At 38.2% G+C, this 12,427-nt stretch overlaps 1 protein-coding gene across 1 annotated transcript; it reads left to right on the top strand.

Moving 5' to 3' along the window:
• Positions 1–8,309: 8,309 nt before the first annotated feature.
• LOC121795420 (probable inactive receptor kinase At2g26730) lies at positions 8,310–10,356 on the top strand. Its single transcript, XM_042193949.1, has 2 exons — positions 8,310–9,532; positions 9,653–10,356. The coding sequence occupies exons 1-2, from the start codon at positions 8,320–8,322 to the stop codon at positions 10,174–10,176; spliced, it is 1,737 nt and encodes a 578-aa protein (XP_042049883.1). The 5' UTR covers positions 8,310–8,319; the 3' UTR covers positions 10,177–10,356.
• Positions 10,357–12,427: the final 2,071 nt, after the last annotated feature.

The raw sequence follows: 12,427 nt of genomic DNA, 5'->3' as shown, positions 1-12,427 counted from the left end.
TACAATACAAGTTGTTACTTTAGAAATTTGTATAGAAGATGGAGTCAATAAATATTATTATCTCATTTCCTAGATTTAAAATGTACAGATATAGTGCTATCATATCTCACTTCTTCAGGTGAGATATGGCACGCAAATCGAAAAAAGGGCTCATGAAATAAATACAGTACTAAAATTAAAAGAAAGTCTAACATATCGACTTATTTACTTAATTGAAATTAAATAAACAGTGAATACTATTCATCAGCAAGATTTATGAATGATTTTTTGTAGAATATCTAAGATCTTGACAATAATTACTAGATCTTGATGAATAATCCTTTTAGTAGTCGTAATTAGGTTCGACATAATCGAGTTCACAAATATTTTGGTATATTAAAATAGTATGGGGCTGAAGACAGCTCAAAAGCAATAATGTGAAGCTAGGCAAATGATAAAAGGTTTTTTGATTAAAGACCCTTTTGTTGTGGGTAGGCATATGGCTGAAGTAAAGATTAAGCAACTCAATAAAAGATGCCTATTTGGTTGAAATTAACCACGAAAAGAGAAATAAAGCAACGAAAAAGACGAGAGATAAATTAAATTTGCATCACCACGAGGTATATGGTATATAAGGTTGACTTTAAAAAAGTTACATGGAGTAATAAATTTTTGAGCTTTTTCTAAGGAGAATAAATAATACAGTAGTAGTTCTTAGAGCACCCGCAACGCGGGCCGTGGGCGTTCCGCGTTTCGTTCCTCCGGAACGAAACCGTAGCGGAACGCGTTGCGGTGCTACGTTTCGTCACGGTTCCGTGCCCATGCCGTCCCGGGTGCCGTCGGCACGAGACGCGGCACGGTCTGTGCCGCCACGCGCTTCGGCGACGTGGCTCTCCCCGCGACGTGCGTGACGCCCACTCGCTTCCCTGCGAGTGGGCGTCGTCACGGTGACGCAATAATTCGATTTTTTTTAAAAAAAATCAAATTTAAAAAAAAAATACTTTTATTTATAAAAATTGTTTTTATAATTAAAAACAATTTTTACAAATAAATGAATACAAGAAATTCGTAATATCCCATATATATTTGATGGACTTGCGAATTTATGAAACCATTCTTGGTTGTTTCTCTTTTATAGAGACAACCTTGAATGTTTTATGTTCCACTTTCGATGTGGGACAAACTCATTCTTGGTTGTTTCTCTTTTATAGATACAACCTTGAATGTTTTATGTTCCACTTTCGATGTGGGATAAAATCATTCTTGGTGGTTTCTCTTTTATAGATACAACCTTGAATGTTTTTATGTTTCACTTTCGATGTGGGACAAACTCATTTTTGGTTGTTTCTCTTTTATAGATACAACCTTGTATTTTAAATTATGTCTTTTTTTTAGGATTTTAATTATGTTTTTTTTTATTTTTTTGAATTTTAAGTTGTATTTATATTTTATGTTGTAATGTTATTTTAATTTTAATGAAGTGTGTTTGTTTTAATTGAATTGGATTGGAAATAAAAATAAAAAATGAAATTGAATGAATAGTAATTTAAGGAACGGTTAAGGAACGGATAAGAAACGGAGGGTTGCAGGTTCCGTTCCTTAGTTAAGGAATGGAGTAAAAAAGTACAGTGGGGCCCTCAAATAGTGGTTTAAGGAACGAGATAGGAACGGTATAGGAGCAGCGTTGTGGATGGCCTTATTTACTTCATAATTAGGGGAATCAAATCACAATCTATTAATTAGAGATGAAGCACTTTACCAACTAGAGTCAAACATATATTTCCCATTTTTGCATTTGATTACAAGTAATGATACGAAACCACAAAATATGAAGGACTATGAAATTGAATTTTTGTTTATTTAATTTATTTTCACCATCGCCAATATCTTTTTTGATGTAGTTATTCTTTTGAAGAATAATTAGTTCTACTAATAATCTCGTTCTCAACCTAGAGCTTAAGCATTTATTTTCTATTTTAAATCGAAAAGGGGATGGGAAAAGGCCCAATATATTTTTTCAATACAGGCCCAATATAAGGCCCATAATCAGCCCACTATTACATAAACATTTTTAGTGAGCTTAGCCATTTGTTATCGGTTAATGATAGGTACTACTAGTATAAAGTTATTTCGGTTTATGATGAAAATTAATTTGAATGAATTTATATATATTGTGATTTATAATCAAGAAGACGATAAATTAAACATCCAATTAGTAGCTTTGAATCCCCGTTTCATTAATTCATTTTTACAGAAAAAAGCCTGGTGATGGCTTACTACCCACCTTTTCCACTACGTAGAAATTCCTTCCCAAATACTGAAATATAAATGAATTAATTAGTTTTAATCTTGTAAGAAGATACAGTTAATTACTAAAAGATCCACTAATTCTTACCCAATATTAGCTTTAGACATGTTTTAGAATCGAAATCGTTGCGATATAAATAATTTTTTTTATTTATATTACATTTATAATGCCCTGAGTTGTCTAGAACACAAACAACCCGGATGAACAAGTTCCCAGGTAAGAACCAAAAAAACAACAGAAACTTTAATAAGACAAATATGTTAGAAAACCAGCAGAAAACCAGCGCAGGAATCCGGCCAAAACAGTAACCAAGATCGAAAATAAAACGCAGTGGAAGAACACACACAATTACGTGGTTCGGTCATAAGACCTTACAACTTTGATTTCCTCACACAAAAAATGACTCTCTCTTCTTGATCTCTCGCCTCCACTCCAGCTGAATCAGCCTATATATTGGTTGTTGGAGCTCTTCGATCATCCAACGAGATTGAGCTTGAAAAACTGCTTCGGTAAGCATATCCGCTGCATCATCTTCAGTGGATATCTTCATCACTTTCACAACCCCTTTATTCACTTCATCCCTGATAAAGTGTAACTTCACATCTACATGTTTACTCCTCTCGTGGAAAGTTTGATGCTTGGTGAGGCAGATAGCACTACTAGAATCACAGAAGATGGTCACTGCCTGTTGACTTACTCCAAAATCAGACAAGATTCCCTTTAACCAAAAACTTTCCTTCACAGCTTCAGTTAATGCAATGTATTCAGCCTCCGTTGTTGATAGAGCAACTACTGACTGTAAGATGGACTTCCAACACACTGCTGATCCATATAAGCAAAAGACATATCCAGTTTGTGACTTTCTTGTATCACAACTTACTGCGAAATCAGAGTCACAAAATCCTACTAATGGATCTTGCTCACTATCTGCTGTTCCTGAGAAAAGAATACCATAATCAGATGTCCCTACCAGATATCTCAGAATCCATTTTAAGGCACGCCAGTGTTCCATCCCAGGATCAGCCATGAATCGGCTGGCAACACTTATAGCATGGCTTACATCCGGCCTTGTGCATACCATTGTGTACATCAGACTTCCAACAATGTTGGCATAAGGTATCTTATCCTTTTCCTTTCTCAGTTCTGCTGTCTCTGGTCTCTGAGTCATACTCAATTTGAACTGCTGCCCAAGTGGTACTGAAACCGGCTTGCTCTTGTCTAGCTGAAACCTCTTCAATACTTTGCAGATATAGTCCTTTTAAGTGAGCCAAAGCTTCTTTTCACGTCTGCTCCTGACAATATCCATTCCTAAAATCCGTTTTGCATCCCCTAGATCTTTCATATCAAATTCTAATTCCAAACCCTTTTTCAATGTTTTGATTTCTTCCAGATCTGCTGTTGCTGCAATGAGCATGTCATCTACATAAAGTAGAAGGTAAGCAATTGGTGTATTCCCCTTTCTCTTTATGAAAACACAGTTATCATACATAGACTTCTCAAAGCCTATTTTCTGGATATACTCATCAAATCTCAGATACCATTGTTCGGAACTCTGTTTCAGACCATATAAACTTCTCTTGAGCAAGCACACTTTCTGTTCATCTCATTCTCTGACAAAACCTAGTGGCTGTTCCATGTAGATCTTTTCTTCTACTCATCATGTAAGAAAGATGTTTTTACACCCAATTGTTGTAATTCCCAATCTCTATGAGCCACTATAGCAAGTAAGATTCTGATAGAGGCATGCTTCACAACAGGAGAAAAAATTTCATTGTAGTCGATTCCCTCTTTCTGAGTGAATCCCTTAGCCACCAACATGGCTTTGTACCTCACTTTGTTATTGTTGAATGCTTCCAACTTCTTCTTGTATATCCATTTACAACCTATAGTCATCTGTCCATGGGGCCTCAGGACCAGAATCCACGTTTGATTCTTATATAAAGAATCAATCTCATCCTGCATTGCCCTCACCACTTATTCTTTTCATAGCTTCTAACTGCTTCCTTATATGATGATGGCTCATAATACTCCACCTCTTCAGCTATGGCTAAAGCATAGTATAGCATACTATAATCACTAACTTAGAAGGAAGTTTTATCTGCCTCTTTGCCTTTCTAGCAGCAATGCTCGGCTCAGGTGATGTTCTAGATGGAGGCTCTGGATATGGTAATATAGTATCTGAACCTTGAGCATCAGTATGCTCCTTATCCCCAACTCCATTCAACTCTACCTCAACTTGAGTGCTAGCTGATTGTCTGCTCAGATAAGGGAACTCCTTTTCTTGAAAAATGACATCTCTACTGATCACTACTTTCCCATTCTTTGGTTCTGAGCACCACAATCTGTATCCCTGACCCCTTTCTGATATCCCAGTAATGCACACCTTAGAGCTACAGGTTCAAGCTTGCCCTGCTTTATGTGTGCATAAACCCTGCACCCAAAAGTCCTCGATCTTGAATAATCCCCTGGTGAACCATACCATTTCATATATGGAGTCTCAAGGTCAATAGCTGAGGATGTACACTTGTTGATCAAAACGGTTGCCGTAGAAGCTGCTTCTGCCCAGAATGTCTTAGGCATTCCAGAAGTGAAGAGCATGCACCTCACCCTTTCCAAAACTGTCCTATTGGCCCTCTCAGCAACTCCATTCTGTTGGGGGTTGTTAGCAACGGTTCTGTGTCTTTTGATCCCCTTTTCTTTGCAATACCGATCAAATTCAGATGAAAGGAATTCTAAGCCATTATCTGTTCGTAGGCATTTAAGAGATTTCCCTTTCTCTAACTATACTTTAGTGCACCATTCCTTAACTTAGAGAAAGCCTCAGATTTTCCTTTCATAATATATATCCATAGTTTCCTAGAAAAATCATCTATGATGGATAGAAAATACCTTCCTCCACCTGTGCTTTGAGTTTGTGATGGCCCCCAAATATCTGAGTGTACATAATCCAATGGAGCTTGTGAGTTGTGCCTTGTTGCTTTGAAACTCAACTTCTTGCTTTTAGACAATATACATTGCTCGTAGTTGCTTAAATCCACACCATCAGTTGACTGATCACATTGAATCAGTAATTTCTTGATCAGATCCTTAATTCCAGCTTCACCTACATGCCCCATTCTTTTGTGCCATGTAGCTAAGTCAATTTTCTGCACTGTATTAACCTCTGCACATATAATCTTGGCTCTCAGATAGTAGAGGTTGTTCCTTCTAACTGCCTCCATCACAACTTTACCATTACTCCGCGCCTGCATTACACCACCAGCTGAACTGAAAACCATTCCTTTTTCTTTCAAGAGTCCCTAAGGATATCAGATTTCTCTTGATTTCTGGGATATATCTCACGTCAGAGAGTGTCTTGATAGATCCATCATGCATACACAACCTTATGTTGCCAATACCCTTTATGTCAATGCATTGTTCCATCTGCATCTTTCAAATCAGAAAACCATGCCTTATTGGAGGTGATGTGGAAGCTACATCCTGAGTCCATCACCCAAGAACCCAAGATTTGTGCATCCGAAACATTCAGGATATGCCCGTCATCAACCATTTGTGTAATATCAGCTGTATCTACAGGTTTCTCAGCCTCTGCCTGCTTCCTTCTCCAAGCATAGCAGTTTTTCTTCAAATGTTCGGGCTTCTTGCACCAGTGGCAAGACCTGGTTTCCTTTTGATCTGACTCCTTTTGAGGCTGGGATTTCCCTTTATCAAAAGCAACCTTCTTGTTCTTGGAGGGCTTCTTACCAGCAGCTTTCACATTCAGACTTTCAGCTGCTGGATCAGTGGTCTTCCTAGCTGATTTCTGGAATTCCTTGAGCTTGAGTGCAGAGTGTACCTCCTCATAGGTAATCTTGGAGTCTCTCCCAAGAAGTATGGCATCTTTAAACTGCTCATAACACTTCGGCAGGGAGTTGAGAAGCATGAGCGCCTTATCCTCATCTTTGAGCTGCTCATCAATGTTCTCTAAATCATCTATGCATTTCCCAAACTCATCTAACTACTCCAGCACACTTCTTGATTTTGAAATCTTGAACGTGAACAATCTCTGCTTGAGATGCAGACGATTGACAAGAGACTTGGTCATGTAAATTGACTCAAGCTTTTGCCCAAATTCCAGCAGTTGTTTCCTCCTTTGAAACTCCCCTTAATACTCAATCACCGAGGCTAAGAATCAAGGTGTTGTAGGCTTTATGCTGGAGCTCCTGCTTCTTCGGATCAACCTTCTCTTCACCTTCAGTCGGCTTCTGACCCTTCTCAATCAAGATCTCCCATAAACCCTATTGCATCAACATTGCTTTGATCTTCAGCCTCCATAAACCAAAATCGTTCTTCCCCGAGAAATTTCTCCACATCGATCTTTGCCGAAGCCATCTCGCCGATCAACAATCAAACCCTCGGTTCCCGTATACGGCGCCAATTTGTTAGAAAACCAGCGCATGAATCCGGCCAAAACAGTAACCAATATCGAAAATATAACGCAATGGAAGAACACACACAATTACGTGGTTCGGTCGTAAGACCTTACAACTTTGGAGAAGCTATCAACCAATTTATTCAATACTCAAACACAATCGAATTATGCAAAACATGAATTTGGTCAAATCTTGCGAGAATCAGGGTATTATCACAACTAATTGTTATATTAATAGATATTATCACTCCATAATTTATTTGTTTGTCTTGTGTCATCAATCTTAGCTAATTGATATTGCAATCCTAAGATTAATATTTAATTTTAATAATGCAATAAGATGTGATTTAGTTTTAATTACAATAACATGCATAATATTGTGTAGATATTAACATTAATTTGACTTAAAATCCATGAAAAAAACATCATAAGAATGCACGTTGAATGCATGACAGAAATATATACGCAAATATCAAGAGTCGAGATTAATTTGTTATTCAGAATCTCAAAGATTAAATCAGAAAACAACAAATTAACATACTGTATAGAAATGCTGAAATCTGAATTGCCACTACGAACATTAACTTGTTACCAAAATTGGAATTAACTGGTGTTTTTTTGTTGCTTATTTAGGTAATCTAATTTAAACCTTAATTAACAGCCGTTCATTCTACTACATTTTCGATCTTTTTATTACTCCTATTTGTAACATACTCCGTATGCAGTAGAAAAATGGAACAAACTTCATTTTTGCATTACCGGTATCAAGATAAACAATCAGATTAAGAGATCCTACACTTACATAAATATTCATAAGTGGATACCAAAACTTAATATCCAGCAAAGATAAGAGATCATATAACATCTTATAAAATGAGGTGGTGTTCGGTTTCGTAGATAAAATAGTACTAAGATATATTTAGGATTGAGTTGTGTAATTATTTTAGTTGGATGGGGTTAGCTATGACTAATTATCTCATAATTATCCATCTAGGATTGAGTTGTGAGATTGAATCTTATGAACCAAACACACTGCATATTTAATTCCAAGACACAATCTCGTAAACCGAATGCTCCATGAATGTATTATTTTGCTTCATAGTAGTATACATAACAATACTTGACTACATCTCGTGTATTAAATTGTTGATTCTCCAACTAACAAATTGATTAATATCTGAATGAACCATATGGAATGAGTTCATCAAAAAGAACAAAAGTCATAATATGACAATTTCAACCCAATCATTATCTATATTCACAAACACTCGGATATCAGCAGATATTCATCTAACATTTTTATACTTTTAACATGATCAAATTGACTATTTCTCCCCATAGCCGGCACATATATATAATTCTCCCTATCACTCTCCCTCTCTATATCTATATTAGTACTCATTGTTTTCCTAGTCCTTTTCATTTTCACTAGCTACCAACTCAATGTAAATTCATCCCCATTCTTTACAAAAAAAAAACCTTGATACTATAACTCCATATTCTTGCAAATCATCCAATCACCATGATTATTAACTTCTGGTTAATCCTAACCGCCACATGCATCCTCACTTCCCCATCAAGCGCTGAAACAGAGCAAGTACGAACCGCGCTTGCCCTGTTCATGAAAACACTCTCTCTCGGGAGTAACATCCCAAGAGAGGCGAACTGGGGTTGGAACGCGAGTTCCGACCCATGCACCGATGGTTGGAAAGGCATCGCGTGCTACAGCGACGGGGCCACCGTCAAGAAAATCATCCTCGGCGAGCTCAACCTCACCGGGCCCATCGACGCCACCTCCCTCTGCACGGCCGCCTCGATAACCGTCCTCAGCCTCAACTCCAACGGCGTCACCGGAGATCTCCCGGAGGATATATCAAAATGCACCAAACTCACCCACGTGTATCTCCATGGAAACAGGCTGTCCGGAAGCCTCCCTGATTCCCTCTCCAGGCTGAAGAATCTCAAGAGACTCGACGTCTCCGATAATGGAATCTCCGGCGGCATCCCGGATATCTCGAGAATCTCCGGCCTGCTCACTTTTCTCGCTCAGAATAATCGGTTGAATGGAAGCATACCGAATTTCGACTTCGAAAACCTTGAGGAATTCGACGTCTCTAACAATGATCTCAGCGGCGCGATCCCCGCCGGCGGCTGGGGTTTAAGCGTGTCGAGGTTTTTAGGCAATCCGCAGCTGTGTGGGTCTCCGTTGCCTAATGCCTGCCCGCCTCTGCCTCCTCCGCCTCCGCCTCCGCCTAGAAAGAAAAGTGATTCTTCTAAAAAGGACTACTTTATCTATTCAGGCTACGGTTTGATCGGCGTGATCGTCGTGCTCCTCATCGCCTTCAAACTCATGAAGAAGACGGCGAGGAGAGAGAAGAAAGATGCGGCGGCGAAGGGGCTCGGGTTCCGGAGAGACAGCGGGCACGACAAGATCAGCGGATCGTCGAGCGATTCGAAGGCGGGAGGCGGGAACAGGTCGGAGTTCTCGATAACTCCGGAGAGTGGGAAGAATTCCTCGTCGTTGACTGTATTGTCTAGCCCTCTGATGAATGGTTTGAAATTCGAGGATCTGCTCCGGTCGCCGGCGGAGATGATCAGCCGCGGCAGGCACGGTAGCCTGTACAAGGTGACGGTGGACGAGGGCGTGAATTTGGCGGTGAAGAGGATTAGGGATTGGGAGATTGGGAGAAATGAATTCAAGATGAGAATGCAGAGGATTGATCAGTTTAGGCATCCGAATGTGATGCCGATTGTTGCATTCTATTGTTCTAGGCAGGAGAAGCTCTTGGTGTATCATTTTCAAGAAAATGGCAGCCTCTTCAACCTCCTTCATGGTAAATGAACTCTCTGGTCAACTTTATGTTTTCCTACTTCAATCAGTTGGTTTTGCAGGAAGAAGGCTTAAGATCTTCTGCGCATTAAGTGTGCATGTGGTTTCAATTCTGTTGTTACAGGACCTGCAAACAGTGGGAGGTTCGACTGGGGAAGCAGGCTAAACCTGGCGGCCAAAACCGCGGAAGCGCTGGCATACATGCACCAAGGGCTGAAGGGAGATGGAATCGCGCACGGGAACTTGAAATCCTCCAACATATTTCTCAGCAAGGAGATGGAGCCCCTGATCAGCGAGTACGGGCTGCAGGCAGGGGTCGGGATCCACGACGAGTCTATAGAAACGGACGTTTCAAGTCTTGGGATTGTGCTGCTGGAGCTCCTGACGGGGAAGGTGGTGCAGAACAACGGGATGGAGCTGGCGCGGTGGGTGAACTCGACGATAAGGGAGGAGTGGACGGTTGAGGTGTTCGATAAGGAACTGGTGATGGAAGGAGCGAGCGAGGAGAGGATGGTGATGCTGCTGCAGCTGGCGCTCAAATGCATCGACAGATCATCGGAGCTCAGGCCTACTGTTGCCGAAGTTGCTCGTGTGATTGCCTCTATAAGGGAGCAGGAGGAGAAATCTGCTTCTTTTGATTCTTTGTGAATTCACGATGATGATGACATTTTAACAGATTTGGAAGTTTGCTGAGGATTTGGCTTGGGGAATTTCCAGTTTGCATTTCTGTTTGGCCATTTGATCTGGATTGTACATGGCATTCTTTGTTTTTGTGTTTTTTACTTAATCGTGGGAAATAACCACTTGCTAAACAAATAAAACACTATACGATCGAGTACAAAATTATTTACATAAAAAACTAGCTACATGTTATGTTTCTCTTTTCGTCTGTCATTAATCGTATCAATCTTTTCGTCTGTCATGTATAAATCCATATTTTCATCTCATTACTATTTTTATTAATAAACTCAATTTTTTACTAACTTTATCTCATTATTATATTAAATCAGAATCCAAATTCCATTACTTTATCCACTCAATTTTATTATAAAACTTATACATTAAATAAAAGCAAACATCACATTCTACTTATTTTTCATTATATTTTCTTCAAAGCTGAACTAAGTCAAACCAAGTCAATAATTGACTAACTGAGAGAGTAGTACTAACTTAAAAGCAATTTGATTCGTTCTTACTCTTTTCTATCATTAAAAGTTTTTTGAAATTTAACAAATAAAATTGTTTTAAGAAAAGAACACCGTTAGTAGAATAGAAAATTCAGAATTTGTTGGCCTAAAAAGTGTTAACACGGTTTAAGTTTATATATTTTCATTAAATATATAGTAATTTATTTGAGATGGAAATGAAAATCTAAAATAAATATTCATGCGACATAAGAATTTGGATCTAAATAAACTAATTTCCGACTAGTCAAGCAAATTTTAAAGTTTGAACTTTGTCGTCACTTTTTTTTTTCCAACAAATTTAATCCTTTCTGGTAAGCCGGCCCAATCACTTTTGCTACTTATTTTATATTTTCCCCCGGCTTTATATACGATGAGTTTTATTATAACGAATTACATAGTAGTATTATTAAACATGGTAACGTAATTCAAAATAGAATGATTATTTTGGAAGGAAAATTAAAGAATGACACCGTTAGTCTTCGTATGTGACTTATGGCTTACCACCAACAAGAAAAAGACAATATTTTCCTTATTTTTTATTTTCTGCATTATATCTAAATTTTGCTTAATTGTTTTCTAAGACATAATTTGATTGGTCATTTGGGCAATAAGTTAAGTTGAATTTTGCTCTAATTGTTTGTTTGGTCATTTAATTTGGGTCCATTCCTTGGTGAATTTTAAAGAGTTGTATGAGTATTAGATTTTGTCCAAAATTGCCGGCATTTTATTCTATTTGATTCCCTTGTTAAAAGAACGAATACGGAGTACGGGAGTAGAATTTATTGATATATGTATATTGTTGGAGAACATTTTATCTTCACTACTATCTCAAATTTTGCTTCTGAACGTCTCTCTCTCTATATGTAATTGGGCTTTTACTATTAGTATGATTTATTAAACTCATAAAATTTATGCAATCAAAACATACAGCTTCGCGTCGACTAAATTCACAGCCCAATTTATTTGCATGTAACAAGTTTGATTCCTACTCAATTAACGCTATTTTACCATATGGTTAATTAATTAAAACAGCAATCATATTCTCATTTAGTAAGTATGTATATTTCATTTTTGACCCATCAGCCATAAGCCCACAGCATAACATGTCTCATTTATTAAGATTTAAGTATGTCTCACGTTTCATTAAATCAATTTATCCACGTTTCGTTATTAATTCAAATTAATAGTAATATAATATTTAAATTCGTTTTCCGCTAACTTCTTAGAGCATCCACAATGGAGAGCATGTGCTCGTCCGTCTGTCCGTCCGTGCCATCAGCCGGAGGAGCTGTCCGCCGCTGCGCTCTTACCGCTGGCACGACGCTGCTCGATGCATCGAGCACGTCCGTGCCAGCGAGCAGGCGACGTGGCAGCGTGTGATTAGCCAACGACATATCTGTTGGAAAATCATTTTTTTTAATTTTTTTTAAATCGAAGATAATACCAAAAAAAAATATTTTCCCAATCCCAAAAAAATGGCCGTTTTTTTGCTCGTTTTTTCTGTATTTTTTTTATTTTTTGATTTTTTATTTCCCCAAAATCATCTATAAATACACACATTCATCATCCATTTTTTACATCAAATCATCTCTTATTCATATTTTTCATACAACTTAATATCTACACCTTCATCTCTCACTCAAAACCTCAAATGGATTTCACCAATCTCATTGCGGAAGTGGAGAGCGAAGAACAATAATACTACGAATAAC

Source organism: Salvia splendens, chromosome 3, assembly GCF_004379255.2.
Source record: "Salvia splendens isolate huo1 chromosome 3, SspV2, whole genome shotgun sequence".
Taxonomy (NCBI): Eukaryota; Viridiplantae; Streptophyta; class Magnoliopsida; order Lamiales; family Lamiaceae; genus Salvia; species Salvia splendens.
The sequence above is the reverse complement of the archived record's forward strand: the minus strand, read 5'-3'. Positions and strand labels throughout refer to the sequence as shown.